General features: G+C 34.5%; 2 protein-coding genes across 9 annotated transcripts in view; one reads left to right on the forward strand and one right to left on the reverse strand.

Annotated features, from left to right (window-relative positions):
* Positions 1-703: 703 nt before the first annotated feature.
* On the reverse strand, positions 704-10,448 carry LOC144978394 (putative methyltransferase-like protein 15 homolog). Of its 8 annotated transcripts, none has more exons than XM_078924365.1 (7): positions 10,304-10,448; positions 7,227-7,475; positions 6,651-6,760; positions 5,552-5,688; positions 4,229-4,423; positions 2,380-2,574; positions 704-1,169 (listed from the first exon to the last, which is right to left on the reverse strand). In XM_078924365.1, exons 2-7 carry the CDS (start codon positions 7,462-7,464, stop codon positions 752-754), a joined length of 1,293 nt encoding a protein of 430 aa, XP_078780491.1. In that variant the 5' UTR covers positions 7,465-7,475; positions 10,304-10,448; the 3' UTR covers positions 704-751. The 8 variants fall into 8 exon arrangements, with proteins under 8 accessions (XP_078780491.1, XP_078780494.1, XP_078780493.1 ...); XM_078924368.1 differs by having other exon boundaries at positions 10,426-10,444; XM_078924367.1 differs by having other exon boundaries at positions 10,403-10,437.
* Positions 10,449-10,515: 67 nt separating this feature from the next.
* Positions 10,516-20,582, forward strand: part of LOC144978396 (tetraspanin-7-like) — a 36,495-nt gene continuing 26,428 nt past the window's right edge. Inside the window, exon 1 of the mRNA XM_078924371.1 lies at positions 10,516-10,792. Within this exon, the coding sequence (XP_078780497.1) occupies positions 10,727-10,792 (66 nt within the window). The 5' untranslated portion in view covers positions 10,516-10,726. The remainder of the gene's footprint in view (positions 10,793-20,582) is intronic.

Raw genomic sequence — 20,582 nt, forward strand, 5'->3', positions numbered from 1 at the left:
ATGGCAGACTACGAATATCGCCAGAACCATAAATACCGTAATTTTCCAATGACAATGACATTGAAGACAATGCTTCCGTTCTATGAGAAAAAAAAATAATTAAAATACACATACGTTTTAATGACTTAATCGATCGATATTTGAAGGTCTAGTTTCTGGTAAATTTTTTTAAATGCATTTCTTTCAGAGTACGACAAAATGGTCCTAAAAAGGTACCAGAACACGCTTCTCTACCCGAGACAATTAATTAACCAGTTAACTGTCGTACACTGGAAAAACTAGTATCTAAAAATGTGGACAGAAAACTCGTCCTTCAAATATCAGTCGATTAAAATGACCCTCATTTTGGCAAAAAGCTTCCAACTCTCAAACCTGGGACTTCGTTTGGAGTTTTTGCCAAAATGAGGGTAATTTAGTATTCTGCTTTTAAAAACTTGAGGTGAAGAAGTCAGGCCATCCAACTATACAACAAAATACAGACCTGTCACTCTACTCTAATACACTCTGATGCTAAAAAATCAGGACAAAGGCCTATCAAAATCAGGATAAAAGTTGAGCTCAAGGGGAAAAAATTGAGACACATGTGTTAAATCAGACGTTTTAGATCGACAAATAAGAGAGGTCTAAAAGAGATTAAGTTAGTCTCACGATTAAAGGATCATAAAAAGGAGAGAAATAAATAAATTAAACAATAAGAAATCACTTGTTGATTATCATTTTTTTCTTCACTTAAAATCACACTCATGGATATTCAACTATCAGCCACTTTAGCAGCAGCTCTGAGCTTGGCAGATCTTGATCTTGGGTTACTGGTGACTTCTGATGTGGAAGGTTCTAAAATCTTTCTCTGTATTGGATTCCACTCTCGACATAAAAATCTGTCTCTAATTTCATCATAGTCGTATGAAACACAACTATTCCTATAGCTATGAATGGACATGTTTGAACGCAAGTCCATATCAATTCCATGGAAATGGCGTTTGACAATTCTGTCCTCCAAGGAATGGAATGAGATGACTACACAACGACCATTTGGTTTGAGATATCGATGAGCAACTTCTAGACCATTGTGCAGCTCATTTAACTCGTCATTGACGAATATCCTCAGGGCTTGAAAAGTCTTTGTAGCAACGTGAGAGTGACGATGGAGTTTGTCATGGCGAAAATTGCTGAAAAAGAATAGAGTTTCATAAAAAGATTATTACATTCATTTGCAAATAACACCAAGCTCTCTGTTTTCATGCCTGTTGTAGTCAGATACATTTCAAAATACACACTGTCATCAATTCATTTTTTGTTTTTCTTTACACTCCTCCAAGAGCCTTGTAAATTCTGTAATGTTTTTAGTTTCTATTAACTCCTGAGGGAACTCATTCCATAAACGATTGGCAGAGGAACAGAAATAGTTTAGTAGGTGTCTGTTTTCTTGATGTTTGAATTGATAATTTGTTGTCATGTTCTCTTCAGCAGTATAAAACTTCCTAATTACATAAAACCAAAAAACAGACTCTTCCTAATTACATAAAACCAAAAAACAGACTATGTAATTAGGAAGTTTTATACTGCTGTTGCCTGTTTTATTGTTTTGAAAGATACATATATTGTTTGTTTCGCGATGATATTGTATATTTTCCAGACCTAAGCTTTCTGTGAGTTTTGAGCTATTGTTATGTGTTTATTTCTCCTTGCAGCTCTGCTTTGTACCATTTTGATCTTGTTGGTATCAATTTTGGTGTAGTATCCCATACTACTATGCTTGCATATTCGAGGATGGGCCTAACTATTGTTTGTATGTAGGCAAGTGTTTGAATTCTGACAGGGCAGCCACACAGTTTTCTGAATAAAAAGTGCTTGTTTTGTTTGCCTTTGATGTTATATTTTAGACAAGCTATTTCATTTTCACGTCATATGAAATTGAGCCTAAAAAGGTCTAGTCTACAGCAGATGGTCTTGAATTGTGTAAGTTTAATTAAAGATATAAACTGTGAAACGAACATTGTCCAACAAATAAAGTGGCTGGTATTGATGACTTGTAGTGTATCATTGTGTATATGTGAAATAATAGAAATGCACTGAATAAATGTATATATGTGACCCATCATCACAAAATAGTGTTATGTGGGGATGTATGGCCCTGTAGAAAAAACTACAATTTAGAAACAAATTAACAAGAAAATATGATCTTCGAGGGATTTGCAATTCAAGAAATCCTATTTCACTACTATATCGATGGAAATGAACCCCTTTTTGTTTTTCTATAATTTTAATTTTTAGTACCTTGTTAATCCTGACATAATACTGTTTTGAGATGGTGGGTCGCATTTTTGTTAATTTATTATTTAAAAAGACGTCAGTAAACTTGACTTATGTGTAGCCTACCTCTCAAACACAGATTTGATGACATCAGCTAGTTGTTTTGTGCGTGTAAAATTCCCAAAGGCATAGCGTGCTTCGACTATGGCATGTGCTATTGGTTTAGCCATCTTTTCCTCCCCGTACTTCTTAAGAATTCTGGCCAATTCGTGCGGCTCCAAAGAGTTCACAACATCTGCTGCTGTGGGACCCTCTGGGAAACTGGGAGAGGAAAGAAATGATACTAAATCTTTTTTTTTTTTTTTTTTAAAATAATATATGTCTTGTATATGGCAACGGATGCTACCACCTTGTGATTCTTATGGGACATTCTGACATTCTATTGATAAAAAAGAAAGAAATCTAAACAAATAAGAATTGTCCATATTTTATGAGTAAGGGTAGAAAAGTTACAGTAAATACCCAGTTGGCCATTACTCTCACTCCTCCATTCCACTTATGAAAAAAAAAGAATTCCTCAGAACCCTGAGGCACATGGAGCTAGAGTTTAGCTCAGTTTTTATAGTGTGAAATAGAAAATAGCAATTGATTACTATCCTTTGGATAGGATGCTAGTCTAATGCTTTCTACCAGATTTAACAGATCCAGTTACCCAATCGCTGCTGGGTGGACAGGGGGAGGGGCGGTGTCAGATAAAAAACCAACATCGACTTCACCTGAGATTGAACTCTGTCCATTTGCGTGTGAAGCGAGCGCTCTACCAACTTGATTTTCAAAGACAAATGATGTGAATGTTTCAGATTTATTCTTTGTCAACAAAACATGATGAATGAGACACTTAATACAAATGGGAAAGGAAAGGATGGCTGAGGTTAATAGACAAACACAGCAAAACTTAATTGACCTTGCTGATGAGCTATGCGTTCTATTCTCAACAGAAGCATATAACACAGACACAATTGAGGAAATTGCACTTCTCCACTTCTTTCAGGTTTTTTTATATCAACATTATTTGCTTTAGCCAAGGAAATTTTTTATTAACCTTGTATGTTCACTTTGGATGAAATAATTAGCTGTTCAAAATTTTTTTAAATGTGCTTTCAGCATTATGAACTAAATGGGGCTGTGACATGGAAAATGAAAAAGGGAGATGAGAGGAAACTCAATGCTTTGAGGCATCTTTTAAAAATAAGATGGGCAATGCCAATGAAAGTGTTGAATAAGGAGATCAGGAATAATAATTCTCTTTTTTTATTTATTTTTTTTAAAGAAAGAAAAATTAACCAACCCCCCCCCCCCCCCCCCCCCCCCTCAAAAAAACCAAAAAAACCCCCAAAAAAACCTGAGTTTTCAAATGGTGCAATATCCACTAAATGTGCTCAAAGCGCTATACAAGCAGTCCCTAGCCAACAGCAACATTTAACATGTAGGACGAGACATGACACCTGTTAGGTGCGATTACAATTTTTCCGACAGATACTCATTTTACACATGAGTACGGTGAAAGAATGTGAGTAAAGATCCTTTTCCAAGGACTCAAAAACTATGCACCGCTCAGAGTGGAACTCGAATCCAAAAGTGAGTGTCATACCACAAGACCACATCCCTTCTCTCAAATCCCCCCCTGAGAAGATGGAGATGGATAGAACAAGTCTTAAAAATGTCGAACAACAGCCTCCCTCATTTGGATCCAACATAGACTCCGGACAAGGAAGAGTAGAAGACCAAGAGAAATGTGAAGGACTGTTGAGAAGGAATGTGAAAGAAGCAAAATGGGATTAGTATCTTGAACTTTGAAGGAAAGCCTTTACTGCTACTGCCAACAGGACAGCCTGGAGAAGATTTATTCACGACCATATTCTCCATGAGGAGGGATGGGAATAAGTCAAGTTATAATTATAACAAATGCACTCACCGTGACCCATCCATTCTCATGTCCAGAGGTCCATCTCTGCTGAGAGCGAATCCACGACTAGCAGAGTCAAACTGCATGGATGATACACCAAGATCCATCAGGAAACAATCTACAGAGCCTGGGCTGACCCCAATTTTCTCAAGGTGAATGGGAATTTCTGAGAATTTACTCAGCAACGGAAAAACCTGTCCTTTCCTATAAAAATTTAAAGATAAAATATAGGCTTTTAAAATCCAACATATTTGAAAATGACATTTGCAAAATCTGAAAGCTAAATGAATCAGTCCGTCCACCTTAATGTAAAAGAATCAGTCAGGAAAATTTCTTGTTATAGCTTTGGGTTATGTTGGTTATTTTTTGGTACAATTCTTTTTCCATAAAAAGTAAGCAACAGATAACTCTTAGGCCACATAAGTTGATTTACATGTAACTGGGTGTTTTTTTTTTCTTGGTCCCACCACCTACTCTCTACAGACATAAAAAAAAGCTCTGAACTCAATTGACGAACAACTCAATTTTTTTTTTTTATATGGGCTGGTTGGCAAATTTATACAAATCAAAGCTGAAAACACAGCCTGTCATTTCCTTCACAACGATTGGATTTTACTTACTGAGGCCAGTCTTGACTACCCCGCCCATGAATATTTGGCCGTTGTCGGTTTTTGTCGGGTTGAATCTTAAAGAGTTAATTAATAAAAACATAACGTTGTTTTGTAGAGAGCTTGTTTGAGTTTTTAAAATCCATTTATCTGCTGGGTAAGCCTGTCATCAAATGTAATTCATTCTAAAACTCCGTTTAGAAAGATATCAAAATTAAGATGAAAACATAGCCTGTTAAGCATAATTTAAAAAAATAAAAATAAATAATACAAGTAAAAATCTTAAAATTTCTTTGAAATAGTGTACATATTCTCAATATACAACACATAAAAAGGTAAAAAACATTGCAACAGATTTCTGTGACTTTTTAATTGAATAAATATGAAAAATAATAATGTCAATTAAACATACAAAGAGAAATGGAAGTGACAGCAAGGACATTAAAAAATAAAAAGTCCCAACTAAGGATTCTGGAGTTTCATTGGTAGCCAGCGCTTATCATCAGTCTTGTGTTATGACACTTGCTTGTCCAAAAAATATATCATAATAATAGCAACTCATAGTCAGGCATAATGTCTTATCCTAAAAGTTAATTGTTGCTTTTGGTTTATGAATTTCTAAAGTGCTTTGAGAGCATTATTTGCAGGAAAAAATTGCTTAAAAGCTCAAATATTTTTTTCTCTTTTTCATATATTCATTTTTTTTTTAAATCATAAAACTCACTTGTATTTCGAAGCAAACTCCTTAGCAAAACCGAAAGCCATAGGGTCTCTATCCACCCCAATGTAGTGTACACTGGGAAATGCTTTGAGAATGTGTCTAGCATGGCCACCAGCACCAAATGTCATGTCAACAACCAACTGAGAAAAAAAAGGTGACACAGAAAGTGTTTAAAAATTAATACTTTGGAAGCAAGATGAAAATGTAACACTGCAAACATGTTAAAACTCAAAATCCCGGAATTCTCTTCAGAGGGTCGTAGCAAATTTTCAAGTGGCAAATTTAAGGTGTTCTGTATTGGCTCTTTTAATATAAAAATTGATCTTTCGACTTTGCTCCTTAAAATTGCCCTTGTTAATTTGATGCCCAGAAGTGTGTGACACTATTTTCAGATCAGTGACAATCAAGTTCTGCCTTTATTATTGGGCAGATGGGTGATCATTGATCAAAGATATTATGACCTTTACTTTTTGGTCATTATATCTAATGGATGTTATGGGGAATAATAGACCTTTTTAAAAATCAATGATCAATTAATTGTTCTTTTGTTGTTTTGTTTTTTTTAATTTTTTTTTTTTATACTTTTGTCTCACAGTGGTCAAAGAAAATAATTTTTAAAAACCCACTGAACTCCATGATAAATAGATTGTGATTTAAATTGAAATAAGATTGCATTGTTAGAAATAATTTCAATTCAGTGGAACATGACAGTGATAAAAACAACATGACCGGACCAGAAAGATTGGTTGACTTACTTCAAGCAAGATTGACTTATCCATAATGAATGGAACACACATAGGTTAAAGAATAGAAAAATTTAGAATCAACAAGAGGTGTTATGTTAACTTTAAACTTTATGCTGATTCCACTGTATTTGTTCAAGAGTCCCTTTAAAAATAAAGGCTTCACCACTATCTGCAATTCATCAATTATAATGTAATAAGAAGCCATAAGCACATGACAGAGAACTGAATAATTTGGACACTTATGGTTTTGTAGTCTGGAGGTGGGGATGGTGTTATGAACCATGTATTATAACTGTATAATAATGGTATATAATAATAAATTTTAGTAAAATTTTGATTAAATCTAAAAGATTAACCTGATTATCTTTCAAATCCAAGCAGGACAGCACTTCCTCCACCATGACTGGAATGTGATGATCGTTTTCAGATGAGTTGACATCCTCCTTAGATCGGTCAAATGCTCTGTCTGTAAAAAAAAAAAACGGGATTCTTGGAATTTTATAACAATAATAATAATAATAATAATAATAATAATAATAATAATAATAATAATAATAACAATAATAATAATAATAATAACAGATAATATAATAATAATAATAATAAAAAAATAATAATAATAATAATAATAATAATAATAATAATAATAATAATAATAATAATAAACAAATAATAATAATAATAATAATAATAATAATAATAATAATAATAATAATAATAATAATAATAATAATAATAATAATAATAATAATAATAATAATAATTTTTATTATTATTATTATAACAATAATACCAGGTAATGTGGTCATGGAAGCTTGCATTTGCTGAGACAATGGAGAGAAAGGGAATTTACGAAGTTGTTTCTCATTGCATATTCCAGAGGGGAAGTCAAATCATCAAATATGAACAATCTTTTGAGAATTAGGACTTACCATGGTTAAAATTAGGCTGTCCCCCTTGTTTTGGGTGATCTGTAGAAGAGCTTTCACAAATAAAAGGCGGTGAAGGAACAGTGCCTAAGCATCGTGATGTTTTAAAATGCCTCCGTGGTAGTACTAAATCATTTTTTAAGATATTATATTTGACATGATGTGAGGTAAATAGTGAAAGCAACTGCGCCTTTGCTTTCCTCAAAACTGGTTGACAAATCATCTTCAATGTCCGGGTCATTGACCTACGAGCTGGATAAGAGAAAAAAACAAAATGAAATTTATAAAATTGAAAATGAATCATAAAATTGAATTTGTAAAAAATTTACACAAATGGAAAATAATGCCTCTGTTTTTAAAAAAGATTAGCTAAAAATAAATTTAGAGAGTTGTCTTTTTCTTTTCTCTTGAACTCGAAGCAAGTTTTTCTTCAAGAATACTTAGTCCTTCAGAGCCAGAAACAACCGAGGTGTTGGGCGAAGGGAAGACCATGATATGAGATCAAAGAGAAAAAGCCACCGGCAATTGGAAGGTGGAATTTTATTTATTTTTTTTTTTTTTTGGGGGGGGGAAGGGGGGGGGGTCATATGATAATCAGAATGGGTTGCACAATTTAACATTTATAGTATAGGTAATAGATGACGACTAGGGATATATATATATATATATATATATATAATATATATATATATATATATATATATATATATATTACTGCCCCTCTCTGAAAATGCCACCGCATCCGCATATTTTTGCCTTCCACATGTCTTTGCCACATTTTTCGTCTTTTTATTTATTTTTTTTAAATTGGCGTTTTGGCAATATTTAATAAACACCTGGCATACAACTTGTAGCTCATAAAACAACTAGTGGTAGGGGTAGGAGGGGGGGGGGAACCTGGCAATGGACGATCGCTCAAAAATCAAGCTGGTCCTATTGTCTTGAGCGATCAGCGATGGATCGGGGGCATGGCAGTATAAAAAAGTGAACTATGTTTTTTTTCTCTCTGATTTTCGCTGTTTTGACTTAAGATTCTTGTACAGTGTCAAATTTACAATAGGTTTGATACCAAGACCTTTGTGTCTACTCCAAAAATTGTTGAAATGAGAAATACATTTTTATTAATTATAATTTGTTGTTTTGTTTGTTTTTAAGGGTTTTACAACACATTTAGGTTATATCAGCGCCAGTAAAAGGAAGAAAATGGGATAGAAAAAAGTTCTAGAATTACAATTAAAGCACCCAAGAAAAAGTAAGACACAGGGGTACTGGGAACAAATAGGGATCAGATGTAGATTCCAAGAGCATACATCAATGTACTTAGTTTGAGATCACATATTAGTCTCATCTGGACCGAAGCACAAAATCCAACAAAGAGGAATACACTCAAATGCTTACATTATACACTCAAAATAACAAATATATCAATACATAACAGAGAGATGATTTACATGGAAAAAAATATCATCTCCCAAAACAATAACTATGCATTTGACTGTTTCCCTCCCAGCTAGGACTACGCCCAGGGCCAGGACAAAACCAAGTAATCTCATCCCAAGACAGAAAGCATGTTGGTAAACAGATATAAGGGGATAGAAGACAGTATGTACCTCCTTGCCCACTATGGGAGGTCAGGATCCCCACCCAGTTATATTTTGTAAAATTCTGAGTTAGGGAGGGATTTACTTGGCACTTGACATATGACTGACAGATGCCAAAGCTGGTGGGTGTGGGTATTGATGCAATGCCTTCAGGTAAAATACTTAAAACAGCCGTCAGAGGGATATAACATACCAACACACAAAACTGTGTGTAACAACAACAACAACAACAACAATAATAATAATAATAATAATAATAATAATAATAATAATAATAATAATAATAATAATAATAATAATAATAATAATAATAATAATAATAATAATCACAATAATCATCATCACCATAATAATAATCATAATAATAATAGCTAATAAAAGTCGCCAAATTTAAAGTTTCTGCGTTAAAAATTGATCGTTTTGTAAAACAAAGACATAGGCCAGTGGTGGAAAGTCACGCCTAGGACTGAAGTGGGGTTTAACCCTCTCCTTACCACCTACAGCAAAATCATCACATTTGCTACGACACAATATACATTTTTCTTTTATTCAGATTCATTGTGTACATCACAAATTTTGAAGAATGATCTTTGTTTAATTAATAAAAACATAACGTTGTTTTGTAGAGAGCTTGTTTGAGTTTTAAAAATCCATTTATCTGCTGTGTAAGCCTGCCATTTTTGGGAAAATACTGAAAATGGTCGGAAAGGAGAGAGTTAAGGGTATAATTCTGCTGTTTTCCCTAGTTGTAGCATATCTAATCAATCAAGGGTTTTTATGTTTATAGAATGACATACATTATGAAATAGAGGTCATTTAAGTTGCTTTATGCGGAAAACAAGTCATGCATAGAGCAACATAATCTACCTTATGTGACAATATGCTTGGCTTGGTAATGGCTCTAGTATGGGGAAATATTATTAAACATTAAGATATGAAAATTTAATTTTTAATTAGAAAAAAATTCTGTCACAGGATGACTATTGTGATATTGAGTCATGACCTAACAGTGTTAGTAACACCATCCCAAATAATAACAAATGTTACGTTGCTGCAAGAGTATGGATTGGAGTCTTGATGTCACAAACTGACAACTAGAACAGACTCATAAGAATGAGCAAACACATGAGACTGAACAACGTGAAATGAGTGAGTGTTCAAAACATAAGAATAAGAGACGGCAGTCAGATGTTTTAAAAAGTTGTAATTGTAAATCTAAAAATGTGGCCAATGTTTTGATAAATTCTCTTACTTTTTATATTTTGTTGGACCAGAGCCAAATTTATTTTTTAAATATATAATCAGAATATTTTATAGTGAAATTTACATGAAAAATTTCATCTCGAACTGTGACAAACCCGACTCTGAAATCTGAATCTGAATTTAAATAAGCTTAGAAGTTGGTGACGCCCTACTATTTACTACTATGTAACACGTAGTTTAGAGAATAAGACGATGCCATGGATCTTGAAGCTTTACCAATACCAAAATTATGTTCTAAACACCGCAACGCCTCCACTTAGTGGTATTTATTATTGGACGTATGTCATAATAACAACAATAACAACAACAACAAACGCCTTAAGATCAGAAACAGCAACCCTTGATTTCTACTTTCGATTTTACGATTGATTTGACCTTTGACTCGGAAGTAGGGAAAACGCCCCCTTATTATTCCTGTGAAAACGAGGCAGTGCGGAAACGGCATTCATAACAAAGTAACTAATCGTACACCGAAATCCAACTGTAATAAATCAGATTCATGATTCATTCCAGCTAAAAGGAGTTATTTATTGATTTAGTAATAGTTTGTGTTATTATTTCATTTTATTTGGATTTAAATGTGGATGAATTGATTTTTTGGAAGTTGATATGCTTTAGGGAAGCAAAATAATACAGAAAATGAGGACCGATCAGAAACTGTTTTGCTTGAAGACACTCCTTACCATCTTTTTGAGTCTGCTATGGGTGAGTACAACTTCAAATCATAGCTCTACTCGGATTATAGTTTTTCTACCTGCAACACATAAAAGATGCAACTACGATTAAATCATTTTGAATATATTGTGACTTGCAGGGGATTTTGAATATTTGATTTACTCTCTTGATTGATTCAAAATAAAAAGAAAATTCAGTTAGATTATCTAGAGTCTAGCTAGCTAGAGATAGGCTAGAGATAGGCACTTGCAAGAAGTAGCTCTCGCGAGTTGAAAACAGGCGAGGATTTCTGTTTCCGTTTTTGAGGGGAAAAAATTTAGGAGTGATTTTAAAATGCTCATTCTTCTTTCTCAGTGGAATGAAATGGCATGTATTATATATCATTGGAAAGGGCATAAAATTCTGCAGACAATGATGAATGATGCTAATATTATTATCTTCCAATATCATGATTTTGAGAAATCTTTGCGTAAAGAGAGTATATGTGTTTAAACGCTTATAACTTTTAAACCAGAGATGGTCCTTCTTAATAAAAAAAAGTCCTTCTGAGATACATATTAAAGTAGCTTCTCTAAAAATTTCAGAGCAAAATATGTTTGCACTCAAAAGTTAGAGCTCCCCAAATAACAGTAATTGGCCTCGATTGTTTACAGAGGCTGCCATTTTCTTATACTGATTCACTTCCTGTCGTCTGCTGGGTTTGAAAGATAACTTCGTCAATCCACATCAAAACTTTACATCTTTATATCTTACAATATATTCCATTTTATTGAAGTTATTTTTGTTTTAAATTATTCAATTAATTGGCGTTTTCATGTCCATGCATTCATTTTATAATTTACAATTCTCTTCCTTTTTTTTCCGATTGATTTGTCACTGTTGATTTTGACGTATTTCATCCTTTGACGGACGTCTGTCCAATTTAGGGGAACGAGGGAGCGGAAGTTTTTAAAATCACCTATTTTCGACTATTTTAAACACTAATACTCCACCTCAAACATTTATCAGTCCATATCTCTGCTTTTATGAGGTCTATTTTCATTTTGAAAAGTTCAAAGTGAACAACTAAATGACGCCGATTCAGTGGTGTATTTGGTCTATCTACATGTGAATAAATATTTAATTGTCGACTTTTCCAAAATTCCAATAGGTCATTCATTTGCATGTCGTGATCTATTTTTCCTTGATTTCAGCTGTTTCAGCTCTAAACTATACCTTTCTCTCTCAATAAATAATTATTTTTCTGTTTGCAATGTATTACAGAGATGTTGAATTACCACATGTAAAAATTTGAAAGTTGTACCTGAAGCCGTTTCTGAATTATACTTGATTATCCATTGGGTTGCTGTGTTTTGGTCACATATTTTCCTATTAAGCTTCTATAGAGATTTTTCACCACATAAAAGGTCATAACTTTTTAAATAGTTGAGATAGAGCGATAATTTTTTCACTTTAGTAAATGTTTCACTCCCCTTTATTTTTCTACGCTAAATTAATACCGATATCACTATTTTGAAAAATTCTTGCAAGTGCCTACTAGAGAGTTCTAGACAAGACGTCAGGTCTAATGGGTCTAATAATTCTTATCACACTCAACTTCGCTTGTAATTTGTTGTTCAAACATTTTTTAGCCGTAAAGAACCATTTTTAATGTGGAAACCTCGAGCCTTAAGCTTACATGATATTTTAAGTTACTAATCTTAGGCCTATGCATTTTTACACTTCACTAAGTCGCCAAGTATCTTAATCTTACACTTTTTGACACATCCAGTCATTCATTCTCATTTACATTGATTAACATAAGTAAGAAACAGCGTAATACTGCACTTCATTTTTTCCAGGTTGTCTGATATTGTTTCAAAAGTAACGAAAAGTATTTGTTCATTTAAGCAGTAAATACTACTTTAAAATCATTTAATCCTATAAATGTAGGATAAACGGTTCCAAAGTTAAGTCTTATCAAATTGATTTTACTGTTACTGCTCCAAATGTTACGTTGTTACAAAGGACTCAAAATCTGAAGTATGAATTGCCTCTTTGAACAGCCTCCCAATCCCAATAAGCTGATTACTGAAGAAAAGGATCATTGGTCACTGGTGTAAAAAAAAATAATGAAGTGGCAATTCTGACTCGAGTCTGAATAGTCTTCCGTGGCTATTCAGTCTCAAACTCCAATATGTGTACAGAATCTCTGGTGTGTGTGTGTGTGTGTGGGGGGGGGGGGGGGGGGTGCAGTGGTTGGAACTGATAGAAGAAGAGTTTAGAAGAATTTCTGCTTTGCCGATCTCAGAGACACTCAGCTGATACCCCTACTTTGGATTGTTTCACAATCACAATCAATGTGTATTATTTTGTCCTGACTTTATTGTACATCGTAGTGTAAAGTATGTTGTTTGGGAAGCTTTTCCCTTAGATCATTGTGTTACTTTGACCGTCTTTTGTTCCCGTTTGAACGTTTTTAAAGGGTTTTAACTTTTTTCTGTCTAACTGAACTTCCAATTGATCAACTATTTTGTCTTTCTCGTCAAAATTAAGATGGTTTAGACTACCTGTTGATAGTTCCTATTTGCTAATTCATTTGATTATTGTTTTTGTTTGTGTGCATCCATTTTAAATAATTATCAATAGAAATAAATTGAAATGAAACTCAGATTGCCATTTCTCTATTTGTCTTTGTTATGTAGTATTTCAGATTTTGCACCTTCATGTTCACTTTTGTGTTAACAAATACTTTTTTTTTAAAATTAGTACTAACTAAACGTAGCATAGATAAATTAATTATCCAGATGAACCTTTTACTTTTGTTGGTTTGGGGGGGGGGGGGGAGGAATGGCACAAGACCCTTGATGAGCTTGGATGAGAAGATGATCGAAAGGGAAGGGGATGGAGCAAATGGATGTTAATTTTATTTACACCCTTTAGCTGTAGCATAATAGTGCATCATTCATTACCACTTATGTCCAATTACAAAATTATTTTTTAAAAATATCTATTCTCTCTCTCTCTTCTCTCTCTCTCTCTCTCTCTCTCTCTCTCTCTCTCTCTCTCTCTCTCTCTCTCTCTCTCTCTCTCTCACACACACACACACACAGCCACCCTTCTATCTTCATATTATGTTGATATATATCACTTGGTAATAATAGAGAGATAATATGTACAGTAAGTTAGGGTGATTGATTTAAGAAACAATTGTTTAAAGGCTTCATTTTAAATTAGCTGTTTAGATGTAATGATTAAAGATTCTTATATAAGCATCTCTGCATAACCACAAGATTGCAGTAATACAGACACCACCTGGTCTTTTGGCCAAAAGTTTATCATAATCTATTGATATAGTTAGTGGGCGGCATTATAGGCCTCTAAAACGTTTAATTGGAAATGACAATTCGTTAAATTATATTTACAAAATCAGGATGTGTGTAATGATCAGAATAGATGTGTCTTTGAAGTAGTAATATATGACTTAATATATTAAATAACTATAAATAGCTATGTTATTTTTGCATTAGATTCAGGTAAATTTTCCTCCTTTTTTGACAAATTGTCATTATCATCACTGAGCAAGTCTACATTTTTCTATTACAAAAATAAAGAAAGCTTGATCCCTACATGTTAAAATGATATCAATACCGTTCTGATACTGTCAAATGATATAAAACGCAACAAAGTTTAGATGAAATTTGGTTATTAAAGCTTTAACCTACACATCACTTTTCCAATGCTTAAAGGCTGGGATCAGACATTACTTTCCATTTTTTACTCTCTTTTCATTTAACACTCACTGGCCTCATTCACACCTAGAAATGATAATAAGGTGCCAGAAGCTGTGGACTGTACAATGTAATGAACAAAAGTAAATATGACGACTTTAATTTTTAAAAATAGGTAACAAAATATCTGTCAAAAAATGTTTCAATCTCAAAAGCCTTCTTGAGCTAATACTTAGAACAATGAAAACATTAATTGTATCACATTTAAAATCCAGACAAACAGTAGAAAACTATTTGGTGTGTCTGCCTATACATTTGTCAAAGTCTTTTAGTTTTTATTCCAATTTGACTGAACTGATCGGGAAAGTGCATGTTTTATTCTCAATCCTAATCCATTTAGCTTTGTATAGTTTGTCTGCTTTCTTTTTTAAATAATCTCATTTTCCTGACAAGAATCTGGGTGAAAATTGATAAAAAATCTCCTGAACCGCAGAAACACATTTTTATACCTCAGAAGGTGATTGAAAAATTCTTCAACATTTGTTTTGTTGTGGGCCTTCTTCCAATATATTAACGGCTACAGTAGGATTTTCAATTTTTTTTTTCTTCTTTTTGATAGTAATAGTAGCAGTGGTAATGTGACTACAGTTTAGAAATTGTTCACATTAATGCGAGGAGATATCTTACAAATGACTACTACTGATTCATAAGTAGTAAAATCAAACTGACACATGAACCAATTAGGATGATTACCTCATCATGAAGTAAAGGCTAAGTTTAAAATGCAAACTGGTACAGAGGATGAAAATGGCCTTAAAGATACCAGAACAACATTACCGGTACCAATTTATGAAGTCGTGTAAAATGTAAATGAGGTGGTCAGAATATCAAAATTTTCATATTCCTCCACTCCATCATTTGTTGAAAGATATTTCACTTTCCCGAAAGACTATGTTGAGGAACAAATATGTTTATTAACAATATGTATTTATGAAAATTGAAAGTTTGAAAAAGTGTGAATTAATGTAATATTTACTGATAAGGTTAAATCACATTTTAAGATTTGTAAGAGAGAGAGAGAGAAAGAGAGAGAGAGAGAGAGAGGGAGTTGGTGCAATTTTATATGTGTGTGTGTGTGTATACTCATATGTGCATCTTTTGCCCGGATGTGACATTAAAGTGAAGATATTTAATGTTACTCTAAAGCATTTAAGACAAACATGCCTGCCTTGTCAGTTCAACCAACCAATTAAAAAGAAAAAAAATCTCTCTCTCCCTCTCTCTCTCTCTCTCTCTCTCTCTCTCTCTCTCTCTCTCTCTCTCTCTCTCTCTCTCTCTCTCTCTTTCTCTCTCTCACACACACACACACACCTACCTCAATCTCTTTCCCTCCCAATGCTTTTTTTTTATCTGTCTCTCACATCTGATGACCCTATTCTTTTGGGATTTATACTTGATTTAGATATGTCATTGTTAACTGAACTGTAACAACAGTGTACTCAATGCTAGTAGCTAGGGTTGTCTCGCTCGCATCATGTAATTATCTTCCATGATTGACGTTTAGGGAGTCAGAGACTCCTCACTCTGCTGTTCTCTGAAAAAAAACAACAAAAAAAAAAACAAAAAAACAAAACAAGAGCAAACAAACAAACAAAAAAAAAACAAAAACGTCTTATCAAATTTTTGGCCAGAAAACTCGTCCTTCACATAGCGATTAATGTTAACGGCCCCTCATCTTGACTAAAATGTCTCAAATTTTAGACTCCCTTGAAGTAATCACAGGTTTTAAATTTCGGCAAGGTGAAGAGTCATTTTAATAGATCGCTATTTGCAGGACACATATTCTGGCCCTTTTTTTTTTTTTTTTTTAAATAGAATGCGACAGCACTGTCCTTCTAGCAATTACAATGACTCATATGATGTGGTGATGATTATGCTATTTGTTCAACATCTATATTATTTATTAATTAATCATCTATGACTATGGTTCTTCCACTTGTTTATCAGTATCGGTTTCATGCTTTGCTGGCTCAGATATGAAGGGTTCTTATCAGTGGCGTGGGGCCATTGGATCGAATGGTGCCAGGCACCGCACCAATCTTTTAAAAATCATTAACAGCATAATTTAATTAAAACAAAACTGAGAAATTATAACTCCACTGTCTTTCGCCAACTCGCCAACAACATACTGCCTTTTTAGTCTCCGCTCTAGTCAATATTCCGATTCACGCACTGCGCCGACTCGTGTGTTGGTGACATCACTGCCGTGGTGCAAAACAATCCAAGCTCCAGTTAATGCTCTATCCATTAGTATCGCTACAGCTGATTGAGCGAGAAACTAGGTCGAATTATACTATCTTCAAATAGCGGATAACCCCTCGACTTGTGCCAGGATCTGAGAGCTCCACCGTTGGACTGGGGGGATGCGCCAATGTTACATCATTTACGTCATAATTAGGGTAACTTCGGCCATCCAAATCATGACATTAACTGTCAAAAACACTGATCATTGTTAAGTTTATTTGTAAGCAGCAAAGAGAAAAAACATTAAAACTTAAAAATATGACATATTAAAATCCCCCCCCCCCCCCCCCCCCCCCCCACCTCAATTTCACGATTATTGAATAAAGTAATTGTATGCAACGAAGCATTGTGGACGAATTTACCAACATATTTCTTGTTTGTAGTGCCGAGTTGATGGTTACAGGTGTATGAGTGTTTATATGTGTGTATTTATGTGTGTGTGTATGTGTGTGTGTTTGTGCGTGTGTATTTGTGTCAGTCAGAGAGAGAAAGCGAAGATTGTCAACAGTTATACTTTGGTGTGTTGTTTGATTTCTTAAGTACTTAAGTGGAGTGATTTTTTCTTTGTGGCTTGTTGTTTTTATGAATTATTTGTTTTTGTGAGTTTTGTCCACTTGTAGAGACCATCGACCCTCCCCCCACCTTTCTAAAAAAGAGAGTTTTTAACATGTGCTCTCTCCTCTTAATCGTATTCCTTGTTTTAGAAGTTTGTTTCTTCTTCTAATCATGGCACCACCATATGCCGTCAATACACCACGCCGCTGGTTCTTATTTTTATTAAATACAGTATATACATTTACACGGCAAAGTGCGAAGGGACGAGGAGAGCTTAAGAGGTGGGGGGGGGGGGGGGGGGGGGGGGGGGGGGGGGGGGGTATGGTGAACAGCGTGAACATGACGATGGTTAGTCATCATTGGTTGGCTTTTTGGTGGTTTGTTTGTTTGTTTTTTGTTTTGTTGTTGTTTTTATATGAGTGGGGGGGGGGGGGGGGGGGGGGGGGGGAATTCTTCCATATCCGCAATGAGTCAACAATAGAAACAGTTCAAACTTTCTTTTTTTACTTTTTCTTCTAAGCCGTTTTTTCTTGTTAGCTGAAAAGCGGTTTGAACCCGAAATGTATTGTTTGTTTTTGTTTTTGTTTTTTGAGGAGGGGATAAAGCTATTATATTCATATTTTGTACATTACTTCTTCTAAAGCATCCACATTTTCGATGGCAGCTGCTTGCTTCTTTGGCTGACTCATCTTGATAGGTTTTTAAAGTGGTGTATGGCCTTTCAAGTGTACTACCGTCAACCAATCAATGAAGTCATATTCAAGGCAGCCAGGCTATCACTATCATAAATATTTCTTTTTAACTTTTTTTCATAATCCCCAATTTGATACAATTACTAATTTTTCATAAATTTAAACTTTCCGCTAATGGAACAAGTCACTCGCTGGTATGAAGCTTCTGAGCAAACTTCAAATAAAAATAAATTGCTGACTACTGACTTTCAGAGAATTTTTTATTTATTTATAATTTTATTTTTATTTATTTTTTTAAAATTTTATTTTAATTGTTTTATTTATTTTTTTTTTTTTATTTATTTATTTATTTTTTTTTTTTTGGGGGGGGGGGGGGGGGGTCGTTTTCATTAAAATATATATATATATATATATATATATATATATATATATATATATATATATATATATATATATATATATATATATATATATATATATATATATATATATATATATTATATATTCTTCTAATTTGGTCTGTGTGCTTTTTTTTTTTTTTAAATTTTTTTTTTTTTGACATCATGACGAAGTAGAAGCTACTTTAAAAATAAAAATAGCTGTTGTCGCCAGTTCAATGTCCTTCTGATAGCCTCAGTGGTGTTAATTCGTGTGCACCTACTTTTTAACCTTATTGTATCCAAGTAAACAAGTGCGTGTGGTCAGAGACCGGACGGATATACTCTCTCTCTCTCTCTCTCTCTCTCTCTCTCTCTCTCTCTCTCTCTCTCTCTCTCTCTCATTCTTATCTCTCGATGTTTCTCGTTTCACTCGACTTGTAACCAATTGTCCCAGGATGAATTTGACTGTAGTGGTTTTATCGTTTGAGTCCGGTACATTTGCCAGAAAACTCTAGGCGATTGACTACCATCTTCTCCAAGGGGTAGCAGCAACCATTACTCCTGAGTGAAACTCGGCTGACCTACCGAACACTGGCGGGAAACCGGAAATTTTTTAAAATTTTTTTTGTTTATTTGTTTTGTTGTTTTTTGACATCATCGACAGTCTGTTATTTGACGAAGGAGAAGCTACTTTTTTTTTTTAATAACTGCTGTCGTCAGTTTAATGTCCTTCTGATAGCCTTGGTGGTTTTAATTCGTGTGCATCAACTTTTTAACTTTTAACCTTATGAAATTCAAGTAAGCAAGATACTGGACGGATAGTGATTTTTCTCTCTCTCTCTTTCTCTTTCTCTCTTTCTCTCTCTCTCTCTCTCTCGCTCTCTCTCTCTCTCTCTCTCTCTCTCTCTCTCTCTCTCTCTCTCTCTCTCGATGTTTCTCGTTTCATTCGACTTGTAACCAACCGTCTCAGTACTGGGATGAAATTGACTTTAATGGTTTTACCGTTTGAATCCGTTACATTTACAGAAAACTCGTCGCGATTGACTACCATCCTGTCCAAGGGGTAGCAGCAACCATTTCTCCTGTCCGCTTATCGCCTCTAGGAATGGGGATAAACCTATGCAGTCAAGAGTGTAAATCTTAGTGGGCACTGGAATTAACCCATGGTTCTCCTGGCTTTAAGAGATTAGGCAAGGAACATCATATTTTCCAACACGATTGACCATCCCTGCCGAACGCTGGGGAAAACCGGACATTTATTAATGGGAGGGGGGGGGGGGGGGGGGGAGACCCTTATCTGGTCATTTGTTGGGATGGATAGTAATAATTACCATAGTGTAAGTAGCATAGAAGAAAATAGCTGGAGATAATAATGATGATATTTAATATATACAATAGTAGTAAGTTTGCAACCTATCTTCCTAAGGATCCTTTTTCTTTTGGGTAGCTGATGCGTGAACTGAAAACTGCCCGTTGTTTACGCTGTGGTAGCTATAAGTGGAAGCAATCATTGTGTGTTCGGGTGAGTGCATCCTGCCCGGTGCTGTGTCGGCTGTATTTGTTTTTCATGACTGTTGTACGTACCGTTTTGAGTGCAGGCTCAGTCATCTGGTTGTAGGTTATCAACTCTTGTCTCTTTCGCTGTTGTCATCACCTTCAGCTTCACTGGCGGTATGGTATCATGATTTTTCTCCATTTCTTTAAAGTTAGTGTTTAACTTTTTATGATGAGATAATATACAGGGATTATCCCAGTGTCAGGGAGCTAAACACATTATCCAATTGATACGATGCACACACACACACACACACACACACACACAGAGAGAGAGAGAGAGAGAGAGAGAGAGAGAGAGAGAGAGAGAGAGAGAGAGAAGTGGGGGGGGGGGGGGTGCGAGCAATTGCATTGATTGAGAGCCATCCGGCCACTCAAATGAAAAACAATTATTGTCTTTCAAAATTTAGAAACTATCGTGCGGCCTCTGTTCTAGTTCTCTCTTCTACGTATTCCCGTGAAATTTAATTAGCGAGCAATTAAGCTATAATTACGCCCTTTCGCAACGACGCCATTAGGTCCCGTCGCCGAGGTATTCCATGAAGGAAAAAGGATAACCCATCAAACACGATGTCTGAACTGATGTCAACAGGAATCACCTAAGTTGTCCACAGTGAGCAGATCT

The sequence above is a fragment of the Berghia stephanieae genome, chromosome 8 (genome assembly GCF_034508935.2).
Source record: "Berghia stephanieae isolate SIO BIC M18660-M18661 chromosome 8, UCSD_Bste_1.3, whole genome shotgun sequence".
In the NCBI taxonomy this organism is placed as follows: domain Eukaryota; kingdom Metazoa; phylum Mollusca; class Gastropoda; order Nudibranchia; family Aeolidiidae; genus Berghia; species Berghia stephanieae.

Coding starts and splice junctions, on each gene's coding strand:
- LOC144978394 (XM_078924365.1), bottom strand. CDS start 7,464: ATGACCCGGACATTGAAGATGATTTGTCAACCAGTTTTGAGGAAAGCA. Junction 5,689..6,650: donor TGGATTTGAAAGATAATCAG/GTTAATCTTTTA, acceptor TTTTTTTCTCAG/TTGGTTGTTGACATGACATT. Junction 4,424..5,551: donor GAGTTTGCTTCGAAATACAA/GTGAGTTTTATG, acceptor AAATTTTTATAG/GAAAGGACAGGTTTTTCCGT.